At 42.5% G+C, this 19,998-nt stretch overlaps 5 protein-coding genes across 5 annotated transcripts; 1 reads left to right on the top strand and 4 right to left on the bottom strand.

Annotated features, from left to right (window-relative positions):
* Positions 1–3,624: 3,624 nt before the first annotated feature.
* Positions 3,625–4,080, bottom strand: BJ212DRAFT_1230899 (uncharacterized protein; the record flags this gene model as incomplete). The annotated part of the gene is made up of 1 exon (XM_041329495.1): positions 3,625–4,080. A coding segment is annotated over one exon (456 nt), but the record flags the coding sequence as incomplete, so codon positions are not given.
* A 3,680-nt stretch (positions 4,081–7,760) lies between these two features.
* On the bottom strand, positions 7,761–8,669 carry BJ212DRAFT_1304674 (uncharacterized protein; the record flags this gene model as incomplete). Its single annotated transcript, XM_041333655.1, has 5 exons — positions 7,761–7,824; positions 7,885–7,930; positions 7,957–8,092; positions 8,301–8,375; positions 8,439–8,669. The coding sequence occupies 5 exons, from the start codon at positions 8,667–8,669 to the stop codon at positions 7,761–7,763; spliced, it is 552 nt and encodes a 183-aa protein (XP_041186424.1).
* Positions 8,670–12,407: 3,738 nt separating this feature from the next.
* On the top strand, positions 12,408–13,117 carry BJ212DRAFT_1202442 (uncharacterized protein; the record flags this gene model as incomplete). Its single annotated transcript, XM_041329099.1, has 3 exons — positions 12,408–12,692; positions 12,750–12,919; positions 12,967–13,117. Coding segments are annotated over 3 exons (606 nt in total), but the record flags the coding sequence as incomplete, so codon positions are not given.
* Positions 13,118–16,547: 3,430 nt separating this feature from the next.
* Positions 16,548–16,938, bottom strand: BJ212DRAFT_1487156 (uncharacterized protein; the record flags this gene model as incomplete). Its single annotated transcript, XM_041341241.1, has 2 exons — positions 16,548–16,693; positions 16,743–16,938. 2 exons carry the CDS (start codon positions 16,936–16,938, stop codon positions 16,548–16,550), a joined length of 342 nt encoding a protein of 113 aa, XP_041186426.1.
* A 493-nt stretch (positions 16,939–17,431) lies between these two features.
* Positions 17,432–18,009, bottom strand: BJ212DRAFT_1449945 (uncharacterized protein; the record flags this gene model as incomplete). Its single annotated transcript, XM_041338779.1, has 4 exons — positions 17,432–17,545; positions 17,612–17,690; positions 17,742–17,884; positions 17,977–18,009. 4 exons carry the CDS (start codon positions 18,007–18,009, stop codon positions 17,432–17,434), a joined length of 369 nt encoding a protein of 122 aa, XP_041186427.1.
* Between the last annotated feature and the right edge of the window lie 1,989 nt (positions 18,010–19,998).

The following is a 19,998-nucleotide window of genomic DNA, read 5'->3' on the forward strand; positions in this document are numbered from 1 at the left end:
CAAGCAGTGACATGACTACTTTTGGTCATGGGGTTTGAATATTCTCCCCAAAATGCATCAGTGCTTGGAAAGTGCTGCCATTCTTCCATAATAAACTAGAAATTGTGTCAGACAATAAACAGTGTGCATGAGTTTTTTCCTTACTCATCTTCCAGTTCCCCCATTCGACTTTAATGGAGTCCCAGGCTGAGTTTTTGCTGTGTGTCTTTGATTTTTTGAAGAACTCTCCCCAGTATTTGATGGGAATCCTGTGACCAGTCACAATTAGGAGATCAGATGACTCCCACTCAGAACAAAGCCTCTTAATGTCCCTTGAGAAGTGGATGAGTGGTGGACCTTGCAGTTGGGACTTATCATATGTGAAATCTTTGTTTCTGAGATGTGCAACCTTCAGATTTGCTGTGGGAATGTCCTCTCAAGGCACTGTATGGACTGTGGTGTCTAGAAGTGGTGTTATGTGTGCTGCTGCAGGATTGAGCTCGTGTTGGGGTGAAATTGGGGCTGTAGCAGTCTTGGGAGGGACAGATGGACTCATGCTTGTGTGCAAGTGCAGGACTTGGTCAATTTTGTCCTCAACTTTGTCAACATGGTTGAAAAGGTTCCATTGGAATTGCTGTACATAATGTGTGAGTGCTAAAGTATCCTAAACAAAGGTTCGAATCAGTGCAACTTATTTTCTGCATCCCATAAATGGTAAAACACACCTCCTCACTATCTCCATGCAGTGCCGCTGTTGCTTTGGTACTTCTGGGATCATTGCCTTGATTTTTGCCAGCAATGTGTGATATTGATGCAGCCCTGTGGACAGGCCACATGTCATATCCCACAATCTGGACCCACATTCCATCATATTCCCACGCCTTCCGAGTCTATGTCCAGACCCCACCTCATATCCAACTCATTCCCAGATCCCTTTCCACTGTGTGCTCCACACCTCAGCAGGATTGACTCTGCTCCGGACCATTGGATCTCCACTGCTAGCCTGATCCATACCACCCTATCCTGTCCACCCTATGCTCACTCCATCCAGCAAGACATCTGAACTTCACCTCATCTCAGATTCAGGACTATATCCACCTCCTCATATTCTGGTCCTATCCACCTTGTCTTCCAGATCCCCAGATCTCCAGACCTATTCCCACCCTCTGTCCAACATCCTGTGCCTATCCCCATATAGACATCTCTACCTTTCTGGCTTTCAGTTACCTCTTCTTCCATCTTGCTTATTGATCCTTGTACGAGTCTTCATCTCTGAGTTCATTTACTTATGTTCCATCTTACTTACTAATGTGTTTCCACATGCTCATACATAGCCTTGCTCCTTTGCTTACTGATCCCCTTAGATAGTCTCCAGTATATAACCCCTGTAGATACTCCTGTAGTTTCCTTAGTTTGAATATCAACTTAGACTTGCCCAATCCTCTCTCGGACTTTGGTCTACCTAAGTCTGTGCTACTCATCAGGCCTAGGGATTGACTCCCTAGGCTGGAGCTCTGCCTTTCTGGCACTTACCCTCTTTCTGGACTTAGGTCCAATCCCTGTCTCTCCAACTCTACCTTAGGGTAGTCTACCTCTGTTTGTTTCTACATCAGACTCTGTCCAATGTAGCCCCTATTCCTTCCAGACCTCTGGACCTTCTGTCCCTCATACCTCCGGGCATCCTGTCCTTTGGACATTCCATCCTCCTAACCCTTGGACATCCTATACTCCTGTCCTCCTGTCCTTCTGTCCTCTGTCATCCTGCCCTCCTGACCTCCTGTCCTCCAGACCTTCAGACCTCCTATCCTTCCATCCTGTTTCCTGTAGAAGTATGACCTTGCAGTGGGAACTCTCCTGAGCACTTCCTGCATTCCTCCAGAACTCTCCCACGCTCCTCTGGACATTTCCCACGCTCCTCTGGAAGTCCTCTAGCACTCTCCACCAGAGTAGCTGGCCTCCGGAAGTCCTCTGGACTTTGTTGGACCATCATTGGACTTCCTCTGAAATGAAGGGCACATACTCAGGTAAGGGGCACAGTGTACGAGCTGAGGCCAAGCCCCTCTGAGTCAGTCTCTCCCCCTTGAGCAACATGGTTCTTAACACTACAAATCAGTGTTAATGCTGAAATATGCAACAACAGCTTGGGCCTATGTTTTTTCAAAACATCAGCTTTATTTCTGTGATGGACAGAATGCATACCCATGCTGAGTTTGCCTGTCTGTCACTGTCCTGTAATGTGCGCTGCACACAGTCAACTCCCTTCTTACTTTGGTACAGTGTGACATTTGTGTCTTCCCTGCCAAATTGAGACTGAATTTGTTGGGAAGAGAGTGAGCTTCCTTTATGACCAGTATGTACTCTGCATTTTCATTTCTTCATTGGTTCAAACAAGCTGCAGGACATTCATTCTCACTATTCCATTAGCCTGTAGAATATGCTGTCCTGAACTGATAGCCCATTTGTTGAGTGTGAGGATTACTTTAACCCTGATTGTCCTCAAGATGATCCTTGCCCCATATGTGGTTGTACCTGTGCTTGTGCTTAGCTTGAAACAACATATGCATACTCATATTCAGCTACATAGGACATATGATTAAATTTATGTGAGGTCAATGACATCCATAGACTGAGACTTGGACTTCCCCTTGCTCTTCAAACTGCAACTAGGACCTTGGCTTGTCAGGTCAATTAACCACTCACTTTCGTCACTCCAGTTCATCAGATCAATGGTGTTGTGTGATGAGGGGCCCTCTCATTCCTAGTCCAACATTTTAGGGAAGCTTTAGCAGGAGTCACAATGAACATCATACCTTTGAGTACTTGCCATCATCCATCAGTGAATGGTCGATCTGGTATGGATAGATGTTTGAGGGACCTAAATGTATCCCTCACAAGGGCATTGGCAGGCACTCACATGTCATAACCAGAAATTCCAGAAACAGTCCACTTTTTGTAGGCAAAATGAAGAAAGAAATGCCAAGTGATAGCTGCCACAAGTGCGACCTTGTCTCATTGTCTGATTAGCAAGTCAAACATAAGTTCAGGTGATCTTGACTTACATCCTGGTTATCTGGTTGCCAGGTGCACAGGTCTTGCAATATTTTGCTCATCACAATGCCAGGCCAGATATTTTTATGAAATGTGTTGAGCAGGCAACATGCATCTTCCCAGCCAAATAGAGAGACTGCTGTAGCTGCAATTCTGCCAACATCAGGTACACCAGGTTCATGGACAGGTACAAGAGGCCCAGAGATGGCAGGATTGAGGTATGATGACCAAATATTTAAGTCTGGGACTGTTTTGGAGACATTGTCAGCTAGGGCAGGGTTTCAACAGCCACCATAAGACATCGGGTCATAGTGAAGGTGATGTTTCATGTCCTCATGCCACAACTGACAGAGCAGACTGCAAAATTGGCTACAAGACTCAGCAGCATGCAGAGAGTGGCCAAGACCACACTGAGCAAGACCAAAGGCAGTGGTAGGGCCACAGCCTGGCAATCCAGCCTCAAACAGACAAAAATAAGCAAGGGCAGCATGGTACTATCCCTCAGTCAACCTGCTCCAATTCAGCAAAATCAAATGCCTTCCCTCCAAGGACCTCTGTGTTGTCAATGCTCACAAATTCTTCCAGATTCTCCTGTGCTTCAAGAGCACCAAATTCTTCAGTGATTTCATCAGCTGATATGGTCTCAGGACCTGCAAGGAGGTCATCTACATCTTGTGGTTCTGCTGCAAGTGGAGGCACCCATGCAAAATTGGCTTCCAGATCCTGGGCAACATCAACATTGATTCCAACCTCCTCATGAGTGTGCAGATGCAGATGCCAATGACATGCAGGCTTTCTGTTGTCCTCCACTCTTTTAGCTTGGTGGTAGTGAAGGTTTGCATGAATCTTCCCCAGTGTTTCAAATGTTTCAACTGAAAAATTACAGCACCTTGCAGACTGTGTGGTGCTGAGATTAGAGAGTGTCCATTCAACTTTGCCTGCATGCCCAACAATAGATAAAATTGTCATGGCAAATGCCTTGAGCGGAAGGTTCTTCCACCATGAAAGGCTATCTGCTTGGCCCCCTGTGAATGGTGCTGCTGACTCATTGTATGTTTGTAGGTCATCTGCCAGCTTCTTTGCCTTCAATTTGCTCACTTCTAGCGCTTCACAATGCCAAGTGCAATTTTGACCTCCCATTTGCTCACTTCCAGCACTTCATAATGCCAAGTGCAATTTTGACCTCCCATTTGCTACTTGTGTGACTGTGAGTTTTCGACACATTAGATGGAGATATCACTCAAAGTTATCATTGATTAGGGATGGCACTGGGCAGCCACTAGCATGGACCATATTTTGGGACAAAGGATCAGCCAAGAGCATCTGCAACTCTGTTTTCAGTTATTCACAGTGTACATATTATTATGGACTAGTTCACTGCCAACCCTGAGTTCTGCCCACAACACTATCGATCTTGGAGAAATTTGGCAGGAGGAGTGAGGAGTTTGAAATTTGACAGTTGCCAATTGTGCTGGCTGAGGTACCTGCAATCATACAGTATTTACAAGTTATGTGTTTCCTCTTGCTCAGCCTATATGCTATGAACTATGAGTTCCATACAACCTTTATCGCTCATTGCTTGAGATGTGATTGAAAATATCCCAATGGACTTTACAAGTACCCTTTCAATGGCACAACACCAGCAAGTTCTCAAGGCCTTCTTGCAACTTGATTTTATTTCCAAATGATCACAATATCTGAAATCATTCCAGCTCAGATGCCTCATATCATGAGCCGTTTCATCCACCCATGTCTTATCCTTCAAAGTCCCTTATATTCATATATCACAAACTTAGTACTGCAGCTGTTGCAAGATACCTCAATACTCATTTACCTGAGGCAGTTTAATGTGTATTCAAGTTTTGGCACCTTCATCCCACCATGTCCATGGAACATAACAAAATGGTGTTCAATGAGTTCCAAAAGCCAAATAGGCTTGTTCAGGGCATAGTTGCAACTTTGGGAGTGTCCACTGTGACTGTTCCTGGACAAAATTTCATTTTATTGATAGCTAATGTAGTTACCTCATTCCAGGGAATCAACATCTCTGAGCATGAACAATGTGCTGGACAAGGGGGATGGGACTGGGAGCCCTGTCATGTCTTGATGATTGTGGAAAAGTGGGCATACAAGAGCACTGATGATGCACAAGTCTCACACAAAGGGAAACCCATGGCAAAGGAGTGATGTACCAATCCCATGGGGGCCTTTTTCAAGATAGAGTGCAATGTGAGGTCCATGACTATCATCCAAAGCCCACAAAGGATTTTTAGGACCACAAGGATTTTTCATTGATATCAAGGCTTGAGGATTGAAATATTGACAATCCAAACCAAAGGATCAACAGGTGGCTGATATTGCAGCATGAAAGGGTATCATTTTATTGTCCTATTAGATGTTAAGTACTGTTGCTTGGTGGGCTATGATGTTTGAGAGGCATACAATACTTTGCTTAAGGTGCAAACAAGTGCATAGTATATACTGTTTCAAAGAACAGAATTACAGGTATGTTTTGTAGTCAGTTTCAAATGTACCCAGGTCATTACTCTGTTTTACATTTCATTTATGCTCTTTGTGGCTTCTGCTATGATAACTTACATACTCTCACCTCTCATTGCTTCATTTGCTCGCTTGCTCATAAGTTTCACAATGGACCCATCCATTCTGCATAATTCGACCATGATCTCCTGAAAAGCTCATCTTTCCTTGCTTGCAGTTAAAATGATCCTTGTCCATGCATTCATTGGCACAATCACCCGAGCATTCTTACTAAGCAAATAAATAATCTTCCCAGCCCCCAAGTCGCTCCTTTACCCATTGCCAACCCACCCAACTGAGTGCAACTTCATAGTGGTTCTCATACCAGTTCAGGTGGAGAATATTTTCTCTGGTAGGTGAAATTCTTGGAGTGTCAAAGGAGTGTTGAGGGCAAAGTCTAGCCTAAGCTGGCAAGACTTGTGTCTGGTGGAGGGGAGCTGGAAGAAGTTGGTTCTGAGGTAATTCTTGTTGTACATGAGGAGTGGCATTAGAAGTTGACATTGATGTCATGACAAATATTCACAATTCCTGCAGAGGTCATCATGGAGTGTGGATATAGTTAACTCTAGGGTATGGCTTAGCTGATTGACAGCACATCAAAGAGAATGGAAATGACTCATGTATGACACATGTGGACTTTTTTTCGAAACAAACACAGAGTCATGAGCATTGGAATATAGAGAGTGATGGACACAAATGTGGATGTGATGCTAAGGGTGGTTCTGGAACTGGATGTGTGCGCATCATGCTTGTGAACAGGTGATCTGAGAAAAAAAGTATGGCAACACACCTTAACTATCAGAACTTGAAGATTAACTTCTGCCATATCAGCAATGAGAGTGGTAATGGAGACAGTATGAAGTTGAAACAGAGACATTGATGAAGGTCATGGAGGAGCAAGCATGCAGGAAAGTGAGGATACATAGATAAGCTAACATGTCAAAAATGTGACAAGAAGATCGAACCAAAAAAGCTGAAGGTAGAGGAGGAGTAAGGCCCAGGGGAGGACCACACTGGAAAAAGTGGGAGTTAGCTGTCTGAAAAAATAAATGGCCAGGAGATGCCTTTTGAGTACAGGCTTCAAATGACAGCCTGATCAGTACTGAAGTTCAAACTTGACAATATCAAAAATCTACACCTACTACTTTCAAAATGAGCCAAGATCCTGTGAGTGACCATTACATTGTGTCTGTGGGTGAATACTGAATGATCAGTAGTGATCAGCCAGAATACCAACTCAACCAGTGACAGAAAATGATATAAGCTACCCTGATGGGTGAGGGCGAAGATGGCCCATCAGTGCAGGTTATCCAGAAGGTGTGGTGGGGTGAGGTGGGGCTGGAAGTGCGAGGGTGGGGTATTGGAAGAAGATGTGGAAGCTGAGCTTGTCCCTCACTTGCAGCAGTCAGGAGTCAATTGGGTGCAGGCATGACTTAGTGTGAAGCTAAGTTCCTGTGACATAAAGCAAGGTCAGTTTGGTACATCTTGCTAGATGGTTTAGCGACAACAATGATTGACTCTGGTGAATGATGCAAGACTCTGGAGGCTTGATCCCAGGCTGCTTCAAGTTCATGCAGCACTATCTGAGGAGAATAATCATGATAATGAGTCATGCACATAATGGTAGTAATGACAAATAACTGTAACAAGAAGATTGAAGTTAAGTAATGTCTGTGACTGCTGAGAGGTGCTAAGATAAGCCACCTCAGCATACTAGTACTCGGCATAAATTTCTCAATCAATCAATTAGCAAAAGCTTGAGCATTCCATCAAGTATAGTAGTAAGTATGCTATTTACATTAGTGCACAACACATATCACATAACAATCTATCAAACCTGATTCTGAGAACTTCAGGCAGCTATTCCATCTGAGACACCAACTCATCATACAGAATTTTGTGCACTGGTGTTGCAAATTCTAAGGTTGCAGACCAACTGGCCAAACTTTTTTCCAACAACCAATGCCCTGCTGTGGCAGCAAAAGTGATGGCATGCTTAAGGTGGGTTTCCCAGCCATCTTGATTGAGGAGTAGATATTGGGAGTATTGCTTCACTGATATAATATACTCTAGCAAGTTGCAGCTAGCCATGTGGCCAAATGGAACTAGGAGTAACACAATAAGGGAAAGATCATTTTGAGTAACCAACCTTGAACATGTCCACAAAATAGTAGTTTGACAGCAGGTAATGAATGTCAGCAATGTGTGAATTTGTCATCTCCTGCTTGGTCTTTGATATGTTGTGGGCCAGTCCATAAGCTGATAACATTGACATATCGGCAACATTCTGAAAGTTGACATATATTTGTTTCAGCTCACCTTTCATCCTCAATATGTGTTGGCTGCCTTCTGATCTTAACTTCCACTGTAAGAGTCTGGTATGAGTTTCACCTAAGTATTGGGTGATGGTCTTGTCCACCATGGCCATGACAATGTCCATGAGCTCTTTCACAGTAAGAAAAAGGCTTTTGTTGAATATATCTGTGATCATGGCTGTTGAAGCAGCCACCTTCACATTCTCGAGTGTCTGTGGCATTAAGATTATTGGCATTGTTATCAGGGATAGTACCCATCCCATTGACATTGAGGATTCTGGGGGGATATATATGCCACTAACAAAAACCAACTGGTTTGAGACACAACATTTGAGTTTAGAGTCAACAGTTTTAATGCCCTTATATAACTTCTGGTAGAGTTTGTCAGAGGGGGGGGGCTCTTTGGATGACAATGATCACATTGACTCCAAGTTGATATCCAAATGGCAATTGCCCATAGTTGCCCAGCATTGCACCTCTGGGTAGGGATGAAATCTAGACTGGACTTTGTAATTGTGAATTTATTGATGTGAAAACACATTAGAAATGAAAGCTCACCATAACAACTGCTGCTAGCCAATTGGTTGTCACCATCTGCCACAGGAAATTGAGAATGATCATGATCATGATGTTCCTGGCCATCTGATGGCAAAGACTGAACAACTTGTGGCTGTTTTTGCTGAGGGTCATAGTGCCCATGATCAGGTTGGAGATTTGAATGTTCCTGGCTGTCCAATGGCAAAGACTGAACAACTTGTGGCTGTTTGGGCTGAGGGTTGTGGTGCCCATGATCAGGTTGGAGATTTGAATAGTTCATGTTGTCAACTGGAGGGATATGGCTATAACCTGTGAACATCATGGACTTATCAGTGCAACAAATTTGTTTACAATTTGTAGATATGTCTAAATGTATGTACAAGTAGCCCTCTGAGTACCCCTCTGAGAGGTTCACTCAATTTAATATGTGGACCACCCCCCAATTCAATAGTGTAGCCATGGTTATCTTCTATTCTTTAGTTTGTGTGAGTACTACTATTTTTTTAAATACCTACAAGACATTTGATACCACCCAATCCAATCCACTATTCTTCTAGTTTGTGCGAGTACTACTATTTTTTAAAAAGACCCACAAGACATCTAATGCCACCCAATCTCTGTCATAGTCATGGAGAATTGGATAATGTTGCTTGGCCTGGGCAAGTTAGTATTATCTCAAAACAAAGATTGATACCAGCATTCACCTTTTGAAAAACTAACTTCAAATTTTCAGGCAATTGTGATTTCCAAGTCTTCTTCACACTGAGGTGCTCACAAGCCAGATGTATGACAAAACTCTGCAGGTTGATATCAGCCACTCTGAAAAACCCTACAATAGCATGTACACACGAACTTCCTTGTACTCCAATGGAGACCAGCCTAATGTCTCTTGCAAGTTGTAGCCCCCTCATTTAAGATGGCTTACTTCACCTGGAGGCTTTGAGATTTTAGGGGGTAAGGAAGGTATAAGAGGACTGGGCAGTAAGTCCAATTGTGCAACAGCAATTGAATTGACCTCTCTCTGAAAAACTTTGTGCTGTGTTGACAGGGGAGGGCTCATTGTGTGTTCTGGGGGAAAATTGCAATGCATGGTGAGAGGCAAGAAATGGCAAGCATATCACCAGTGTGAGTAAACTTTAGGCATGGGATACAAAGTTAGATGAACACCAGCTCCACACTCAGTTTGATGGCACTATTTATGTCAGTGATTCAGGTTGATGAAGTGCCTGATCCCAATCCAGTCCATTTCACAATAGAAGCAGTCACCTTAGATACAGATGGCAATATAGGGAGGTAAAGCAATACAAAGTTTAAGGGCGAACAACACAATCACACCCACAGAGTACAAGAGCACTGTAGACAAGGAATACTAAAGAAGATATGGCAATGCGACAACTGTAGATATACATGAACAACAATCACATTGAAGATTATTTGGTGCTACCATTCACTACAAAATGGTGTCTGGAAATAATTGGTTTCCTCCCTTCCACATTGCAGGATAAGAGAGTGGCAAAACTAAGTTCCAACTGGAGCCATGAAATCCACACATCAAAGGTACTAATGGCAGATGATAAAGATCTTGCCAGGGAAATCTTCAGGATAACCTTGGAAGACAAGGTAGCAGTAGAAAATGATGATTATGTGGATTCAGAAAGCATCACCTTGGGCATATCACAGATGAGGCTTGCAGGTGAGGCCATCAATGATAGAGAGCCTTCAGCTCAGTATGAAGATTAAACTTGGCAAGACTATTGTACACTCTACCTCCTCAATCATGAAGCCAACCATCATGTCTGTACAGTGACAGATGTCATAAACATTCTGGATTTGATTGAGGATGAGCAAGCACTGGTGACACTCTCAGAAGGACATACATACAGTGGCTCAAAAAACTGTCCACATGTTTTTGCATTTTTTACTATTTACAATATTGTGTGAGAATACATAAAGACCTCAGTGACATGCTAATACCATATTGTAGTGCTGCTTCAGAGCTTTGGATTGAGCACCACATCGTGAGAATCAGAGGAGATATGGTGGAGATACAAGGCTTACAAAATCATGACTCATGCGGACAGTTTTTTGAGCACATATTAAAACTATATAAATCATCATTTATGACACCATAACAATCATGCCACCATTAAATAAATTATAAAGTGGTGTCATTATGTCATTTTAAAACCATATCTAACTATACAAACCAAAAATTTCCATATGTCATGGTTATATTCACCATGAAAGCCACCCCCCCTGCTCAAAGGGATAATATCCTCTCTCTTTCCTATTCTGGCCTCTCTGCTTGTCAAATTTCCTCTAGAACTGGAGTATCCAAGTCCACTGTGGCCAAGTTCATCAAAGAAAGTCACACAGACAAGGAAAACTTCTGTGAAGGGTGTCCATCCAAGCTCACCTCTACTGATAGGAGGGCTATTATTCAACATATCACTACAGGAAAGGCTGATAATGCTGTCCAGGTCACCTATTACATCAATTCCACCATCACATTCCCTGTCTCTTCACACACTGTGAGAAACATTCTCAAGACAGCTCATCTCAGGTCAGTAACAAGGAAGAAAAGGCTCTCCTCTCTATCACACATATGCAGAGAGGACTAGCACCCTTCTTTTTTCACATATATACCTTGCCATCTGACCCAATCCTATTTATTGTGGTCTTATATGATCATATAACATGCTTCCAGTCCATGTAATCCAATTCTGATGGGCTAAGGCAAAGGTTAGTCATCTCTGTTTATGTGTGATAGAAAGGAGAGCCTTTTCTTCCTTGTTACTGACCTGAGATGAGCTGTCTTGAGAATGTTTCTCACAGTGTGTGAAGAGACAGGGAATGTGATGGTGGAATTGATGTAATAGGTGACCTGGACAGCATTATCAGCCTTTCCTGTAGTGATATGTTGAATAATAGCCCTCCTATCAGTAGAGGTGAGCTTGGATGGACACCCTTCACAGAAGTTTTCCTTGTCTGTGTGACTTTCTTTGATGAACTTGGCCACAGTGGACTTGGATACTCCAGTTCTAGAGGAAATTTGACAAGCAGAGAGGCCAGAATAGGAAAGAGAGAGGATATTATCCCTTTGAGCAGGGGGGGTGGCTTTCATGGTGAATATAACCATGACATATGGAAATTTTTGGTTTGTATAGTTAGATATGGTTTTAAAATGACATAATGACACCACTTTATAATTTATTTAATGGTGGCATGATTGTTATGGTGTCATAAATGATGATTTATATAGTTTTAATATGTGCTCAAAAAACTGTCCGCATGAGTCATGATTTTGTAAGCCTTGTATCTCCACCATATCTCCTCTGATTCTCACGATGTGGTGCTCAATCCAAAGCCCTGAAGCAGCACTACAATATGGTATTAGCATGTCACTGAGGTCTTTATGTATTCTCACACAATATTGTAAATAGTAAAAAATGCAAAAACATGTGGACAGTTTTTTGAGCCACTGTAGTTAGAGAAGTCACTGGGGAAAGTTATGAATATGGATGTAGGAACTGACACTTGTAATGAGCAATTTCATCATGCATAGCTCCAGCTGTTGCAGGACACTAAAGAGGCAGCAAAGAGTATTAAGACATGTTGAGTTGAAGGACTTACAGAAGGGCAGAGATACTTTGATTTCAAACCCTACCATGTCTGCCATGACCCATCTCTATGTAGACATGCTAGAAGCACTAGTTCAAGAATATGGGGTGGTCTTGCTGGATACACCATGCCCTAGGAAAAAAGAAATGGTTGAGGCACTGCTAGTAAGTTTATAGTTCAAGTGGTGAAAAAATTACTCACTGGAACTTTATGAAGTATGTACTCCCTGAATGTACCCCTATGGATGTTGATTTTGGAGATGGTTGACAACTGGGTGGTTATGATCAGGCATTTATTGCTGATGAATTGGTACAGAAATATGCTGCACAAAGGAAATCAGCAAAAGATGGACCAAAGGGATTGGAAGTACTGTCAGACAACAAGATAAATGCTATCCAGGAAATGTTGGGAAATGTTCAGAGGCCAACATGGCACCATGGCCTGCCAAAAAACCTAGGGGATGCAGAACATGGCAAGCTCAAGGCAGAACAATGGAAATCATCAATTGAATTTGACTTACCAGTGGCCCTGATGCAATTGTGGGGATCCAAACATACAGCCAATGGCACTAATGATGATTGCAAATCTCAACTGCAGAAGTTGGTTCACAACACAATGCTGCTGGCGATTGCAATCCATTGGGGAACTTCACATGTAACATCATCACACCATGCTCAGCAATACACTAGATATATGAAGGCATAACTTGAGTCTATCAAAGGAATATTCCTGTATCATTCTTGGCACCCAAATCATTATGCTGCTCTTCACATCTGTGAGTTCCTCTTGAGATATGGTCCTATGCATGGCTGGTGGATGTTTTCATTTGAGAGAATCATTGGTGTGCTCCAAAAAACTAACACCAACTACAAGATAGGTGAGTGAGCTATACACTAAAATACAAGAAGAGTATGAACAATGTAACAAGAGAACTAGAGAAGACAATGCTGGAGATGTTTTGTGCAGCCACAAACATTAAAGCCATGGTACAGGATCCTACAGGACCTGCCATTCTAAATGAGGCTGCGACAATTTTGGGTCAATATTGTGACCCATTCACAGGAGGCAATATCCATACCAAAATGGATATCCTGTCTGCAGGTAGACATGATGGTGGTTCTCACTGGGATATCCATGTCCTCAAGATCCCAGTTCCTGGTGATCTCCTAAAGGCATGGAAAGCAACTCAAGCTCACCTATGTGAAGATCGTCCTGACTCTGAAGGCACCTCCATTACACTCTACAAATGATTGGATATCTCAGGCAGGCAGTACTGCAGTCACTCCTGGTCAAATCATGACTCAAGCATGTTCTTCCAGTGCAAGCCCCAAGAATTTGTGCCTGGAGTGATTGAGCATATTTTCTCCATAGGAGAAGAAAATCAGGACCAGAAATATTACTTCACAGTACAGCATAACTTACCTCTAGTGAGAGAACACCAGGATCCTTTCTGATTGTACAGTGACTTTGGTGCTTCATTGTGGCGTTCTGCCTACCACCAGGATCTTGACATTTTCCCAGTGGGCACCAGTTGCATTTGCCACTCTATCTCAATGAAGTGGGGGGAGGTTGACATTGTTCTAAAACCTTTGAACCAGGTAAATATTAGGACACAGATTGAAACATTATGACTGACCAAGTTCTCAGAATTTTGGTGCAGTATTTCCATAGGTTGGTGTACATGAATGTACCCCTGCAAACAGAATCAGATCTTGGAAGGTAGTTGTGAGTTGTGCAAACCTCAGGGCATACTGTTATTTCATCTATCATTCATATGATATTGGTAGTGGTGTGTAATATGATTGCCTCATCAGTTTTCATAAGAAAGAAGCAGAATCAAAATTCTGTAGTATTACACTAGGGTACACTCTGTAGTAATAATGTATACTATGGCTACTACAGGGTGTAAGAAGGAAAAGAGTGACACTTGACAATTTTGGGGTTTAAATAGTGAACCAGATATTCCCACATACAGTGTGTGAAAACTGTGATTCTACAGTGAGATATTGTTGACTTGGCTGACAAAGAATGGTACTTAGTTGGTAATATATAGTTATAAGCAAGTTATCATGTTTCTGGTGGAATCATCTATTGCATTCTGGGCACTACAGGCATAATGTACATTTTGAGAGGGCAAAATAATCAGTCAATCACAGCATATAATACAAAATCTTTGGCATGGCATTGAAAAAACACACTTAACCTTCAGTTACCTGCATCACTTGGACATTAAACTCTTTGCCCACATTTTCCTGCTCATTGCCATCCACAAAGTGATCTGGAATGTCCCACACCAGGGAGAATCATGTCCTCTTTCCCTCTTTATATTTGTGCCAGAAAGGTGTGTCATAGCTTCACAGAAATGCATTGTGATGAGAGTAGCCTATGATAGTATATAGCCAATAGGCAAATGGGCAATTGACAACTGCACAAACAAGACTTCATCATTCATCACCAAAAGTTCAGTGTGCCAGCTGAAGAAATGAGCTAAGATGACAACAGTAGCATCTTTCCCGGTGCAGCAGGAAGCTTTTCTGGACACTAGAGTCAGTGCAATAGACCAAGGTAACTTGTGCAATGTGTTTTGAACAAACATTTAATTATACATGTATCATTGGGACTAGGGTCTAGGAATAGTATTGGGGGGTTGTGGGATTATTGTGTGATGAAATAGAAACTTGGTATGAGTGGGGTGGAATATATGGTGATACAATCAGCAACAGTATGAACCCAAAATGGGCTAGAATGTGGAGCTATTATTACAACTTATCCACGAGGATCTGATTTCTCAATCAATGTCCATCTGACTGGAGTCAGCATCAATCTGCATCACCTCTCCGCTCTCCATATTTTCCTGGATAGAATAAAAATCAAATGGAAAAACAGCACAAAGTGTATATACAGACTGAATAGAATTCATTCATGTCAATGTCTGCATTGACACTTGCATCAACATCCATAAGATGTGTTCCCTGCACTTGATGAATTACAAATAAAAAGGATTGAGATGCACAAACTGTGTGTGCTTCATTTGATTTGATGTCAACATCCATATGGTCTTGTTCCCAAAGTGTTCCCTGTGATAATTTCAGTATTCCTGAGTGAGTTATAAATAATATGAATTAAGAAATACATACCGGGTATGTTTCTTCTAAGTTGTTGTCAACCTCCATAGGATCTGGTCCTTGAAGTGTTCCCTGCATCAACTTCAGTGTTTTCCTTAGTGAGTTGCAAATAAATAGTTGAGATACACATACTGGGTACACTTCATGTAAGTTGATGTCAATGTTCATAGTGTTTGGTTCTTGAAGCATTCCCTGCATCAACATTAGTTAGTGATTTGCAGAAAAAAATGGCTGAGATGATGTACCAGGTATGCGTGTTCTAAGTTAATGTCAATGTCTATGTGGTTTGGTTCTTGAAACATTCCCTGCATCAACTTCAGTGTTTGAGTGAGTTGCAAAAGAAACAAATTGAGATGCACATACTGGATACATTTTGTCTACACTTACATCCAAGTGGACCTTCATTGCATCAGCCCCTCATTCTTGTTGTGTTACAATCAAGCTAAGTCTGCAACATGCAAACAAAGCAAGTGAGTAATATAGAACTTGGATTGGGGCTCACACCAAGCCTGCTGCAACCAGTGAGTATTTGTAGGTATGAGTTCACAGCAATTGATCTAGCTTTGAGGGCTATGATCGATTATTGATGATTACAATGGTGAAGTCATCAATCATTCTCTTCACAAGGCTAGAGATGTTGGCAGTGATGAGCTCCAATGAAAGTACTTGCTAAAGAGGAGAGCTTGCTTAGGGCTCATGGAGTAGGCAGTATGAACCAAGTAGATTCAAGTTAGGGAATACAAGTGCTACCCATAAGGTATATATATTGTTGGAAGGGATAAGGGTAGGTCTGCCATATTAGTGGTAAGGGTAGAGAGTGAATGAGTCATGATGAGTCAAGATACCAAAGTAAGTAGAAAGTACTGGTTGAGCGGTAAGGGTAAAGGGGACATGGGTGAGTCATGACAAGTCAGAATACCATAGTAAGTAAGAAGGACCAATTGGATGGTAAGGGCATAGGGTCAGTGAGTCATTGGATGAACCGAAGATAGGTACAACTGACAGAATGGTCAGTGGAACAATCAAAAGAAAGAGATAGAATAATTAAGAAAGAGATAAGGTGTGATCACTGTGGGCAACACAAGAAGAAGAGAACTGGAAAGTAGCCTTCTAAAGTTGGGTCAAATGTGCTATGCCCAGCTGCTATTCAACCCTAAAGGGTTTCTGGACTAAGCTCAGTGCTCAGAGAGGATAGGAAATCATGGTAATAACTATCAGTCTCAGACTGGTACTGGTAGGTGGTGAAAACTATGATGATTACATAAGCACCAAAAGTGCGAACATAATACTAAGTAATATCTGCCTATACAAGCCCACAGTAAATGAAATCCCTACACTGGGCAATGTCAAATCTCTGTGTCTCTGTAGTTCTTCTTCCAATTCTTCAGAGCTCAATGACCAATGCAATTTGAGCCTCTTCAATTGCCAACCCCATTGATACCCATGTTGCCACTGATCTGCAAGCAGGTGCTGCATTATAGGCATTACCCTCCTCTAGCAGTCTAAGCTCAATCTCCTTTTTGCTCGATGCTGAGTGCAACAATTAATTCTGACTTCGATGGAGCCAAAGTCAACTTACCCTTCTTGATATTAATTTCATATACATCCATCGCTGCAGGATCATTTATTCTGCTGGACTGAGCAATCCTCTCACTGGCTAACCATTCTTTCTTTGAAGCTGTGGGTGCTGCTTCATCAAGTTTGTCAAAAGCCTTTTCACTTTCAGCAATGCCATTCTTTGCCTGCTTGTATTTATGGCAAAGAGTCCTTTTCATGCAGATTATCTTGCAGAATTTGGAATCATTCATCTGATAATCAAGACATTCCTTTCAATGCGGGGATGACATTCCCCAAGCAGCAGGGGAAATCAGGTTGAGATATGACCATAGGGTCTCCATGATCTCACCATCAATCTGACTGATGCCTTCAATAAAATTTGATGCATATTGGACATAGCAGCTGTCCTGACGTCCATGGACATGCCACAACCTGATTCCAGGAATGATGGTCAATTCTGGAACCATTTTTAGAAATTGGCTTCAATCCACCCGAGCCTGAAACTGCTTGTTGTATTGACAGTTGATGTCATAGGAGGTGGCGGCCCTGGTGGTGCCTTCCATGTTGTGCTGGGCAGCCTCACAAAGGGCATAATCCATGTTCATTTGTCTGCAAATGATGCATTGTTAACTTGTGAATGTAGAATGCATGGTTGGCTTGCCTTTCACCTTTCTGAAAATCTACCATCAAGTGAGGGACAAAGCAACTGTGTCAGGCACAGGCAACTCCCCTGATACCCATGGACTCCAGCTTGTGCCAAGCCACATTTGCTTGATTTACTGCCCAGTGATTGTTACAGCTCGATTTTTCCAAAGTGTCAGCAGCCTCTGCAAGATGGGTTTTATACCTGTCCTTTCCCACCATGAATCCCAACCCATCAGAAAGCCACACTTCATTAAATGGCTTGATGGGATGCAGGTGTTTGGCTTTGAAATTTCCATCCATAACAAATGACCAGGTGTATTTCCAGCTTGGAGTTGTTATTATTGCTGAGGTGACTTTGGTATCGAACTAGACTCACTCATCAAGTGATTCATCCCCTGACAAGGATACATTAATCCCAGGCTGAGGACATGCGGGGCAAAACAATGCAAGATCTCCTGTATTTGGGTTGTCAGAACAATGGCCAAATCCATGCCATTTCATGGCCTTCAACTGCCTCCACTGTCAAGTGACTCTCATGAGCTCTCTGTATTGGTCCTTGTCACTTGCTTTGTCAATATAATGTCCTTTAGATGTCAGAGATTTGGCATTACTGGAACAAGATGTGGAAATATGCTTGAGGTCATTTACCAGAGCTTGCTGTAATAGTTCATCACTGAGGTGCTGCATTTGAGGTTGTCCAATAGAAAATCATCAAGCACCCTGAAGGTGAACAAAGTCTTTGGCTTGTTGAATGATATGGGGAAAAATTTATGTCAAAACATTTGAATGTCTGGACTCATGGCATTTGGACAATCACAGCATTGAACCTCGAGGTGATGAACTCCTGACTTGTCAACAACTACCATTGCATTTTCCTTCAGCTGGAACTCGGGTCCTGACACAGATGGTAGATCTTCAGGCTCAAGCTGGTCTTCATGCTCGTCTTCTTCAAACAAATCCCACCTATCTGTTGTATGATGAGTCCAACATGAGCGAAACAACTCTGCTCAAAGAATTGGCCATTCCATTGACTGATCCAGTGGAAAGGATTGCAATGATGTTGACTCTTGCAACAGCCAGTGCAATATAGTGGCTCCCCAAGACAATCTTGACATTTGTAGACCCCATCCTGGTTGCAGATGACACATCTCCTATCTTCTGGTGGAGCTTCTAGATCCAGGAGGTGATGCAGATATGATTCCTGCCTTGGCAGCCATTGCCTGAGGTAGTCATTCTGACTCTGCATTTTTTGTGCTTAGCTATCATTTGAATGACAATCCAACATTTTACATGAACTTGCCATGGTTTTTGGGAGTTGCAAAGGCTCAAATGAACCTTGGTCATGCTCATAAGCATTGTCAGGAAAGTCTTCCCAAGGAGGTGGTGCCTCAACAAGCTGAAGTGTTCGTGATTCTGGGGGAGAGTTGGGCATGAACCTGTAGGCATGTTGTTTTGTGCTAGCAAGTGGGACCTTGACCCAAGTTTTCCTACCTTTGCTGCCCCTTGCTTCTACCCTGTGGGATTTTTGCAGTGGGGTGCATCTATCTATCTTCATCTTATTTTCTGATGTTGCAAGCAAAGCATTAGCTCAGGAAGGTTGAATGAATTGTAGTTGCAATATGATGCTATGCAGTCTTGATGCATCATTACAAATTCATTTCCACTAATGGCATTGCATCCAATATGGGTTGATTATCCTCAGCCCATTCTGCAATCTCATTCACCATGGCAAGATCAAGTCACTCCACTCAGTTGACTTCTGGAAGACATAGGGCACATCAACCATAGACACAGAAGCTCACAGAAAATGAAATTTTGGAGTTGAAGAACTACCTTCCTGAGTGGACTTCAGCAAAAAGGAAAGAGAAGTGGGCAGTTTTCACTGCCATAGCTAGGGCTGCCAGGTTATTTGCTCCTAAGGTTGACCAAGCACAATGGAAGAAGAGAAAGCAGGTGATTCATCCTTGCTGTGTTGAAAAACTAAAATTTTAATATCTTATTCTTGCATCAACACTCAGATATACAAGACTTTGTTGTTCAACAACAGGAAAAGGAAGGAAAGGAAGGACATGATAAAGTATGGGAGGAAATGGATTTTCTTCAGGGATCCACTTGTTGCTAGCTGATGAATATCCCTTCCAGGATACCAGATAGTATGTTCGTTTACCTAGCCCCTTATGCAATAAGATGGCTTTGACTTCATATTCTTCTTCATTATCTATGACATTGGGTGGTGGTTCATGGAAGTTCAGTCCATGGATCTTGTTCTCCTGATAGGATGATAGTTCAGAAGCATGGAATGTGAGATGGACTTTCCATTGAGTTGGTGGCTGGTGTCATATCCCACAATCCAGGCCCACATTCCATAATATTCCCACGCCTTCCGAGCCTATGTCCAGACCCCATATCTGACTCATTCCCAGATCCCCTTCCACTGTATACCCCACACCTCAGCAGGATCAACTCCGCTCCAGATTTACCCCTGAGCTCCGGACCTCCGGATCATCACTGCTAGCCTGATCTGTACCACCCTATCCTGTCCACCCTATGCACACTCCATCCAGCAAGACATCTGAACTTCACCTTGTCTCAGAGTAGGAATTTCAGATTCTGTGGGCTTGTATAGGCAGATA

Source organism: Suillus subaureus (assembly GCF_016647635.1).
Source record: "Suillus subaureus strain MN1 chromosome Unknown BJ212scaffold_71, whole genome shotgun sequence".
In the NCBI taxonomy this organism is placed as follows: Eukaryota; Fungi; Basidiomycota; class Agaricomycetes; order Boletales; family Suillaceae; genus Suillus; species Suillus subaureus.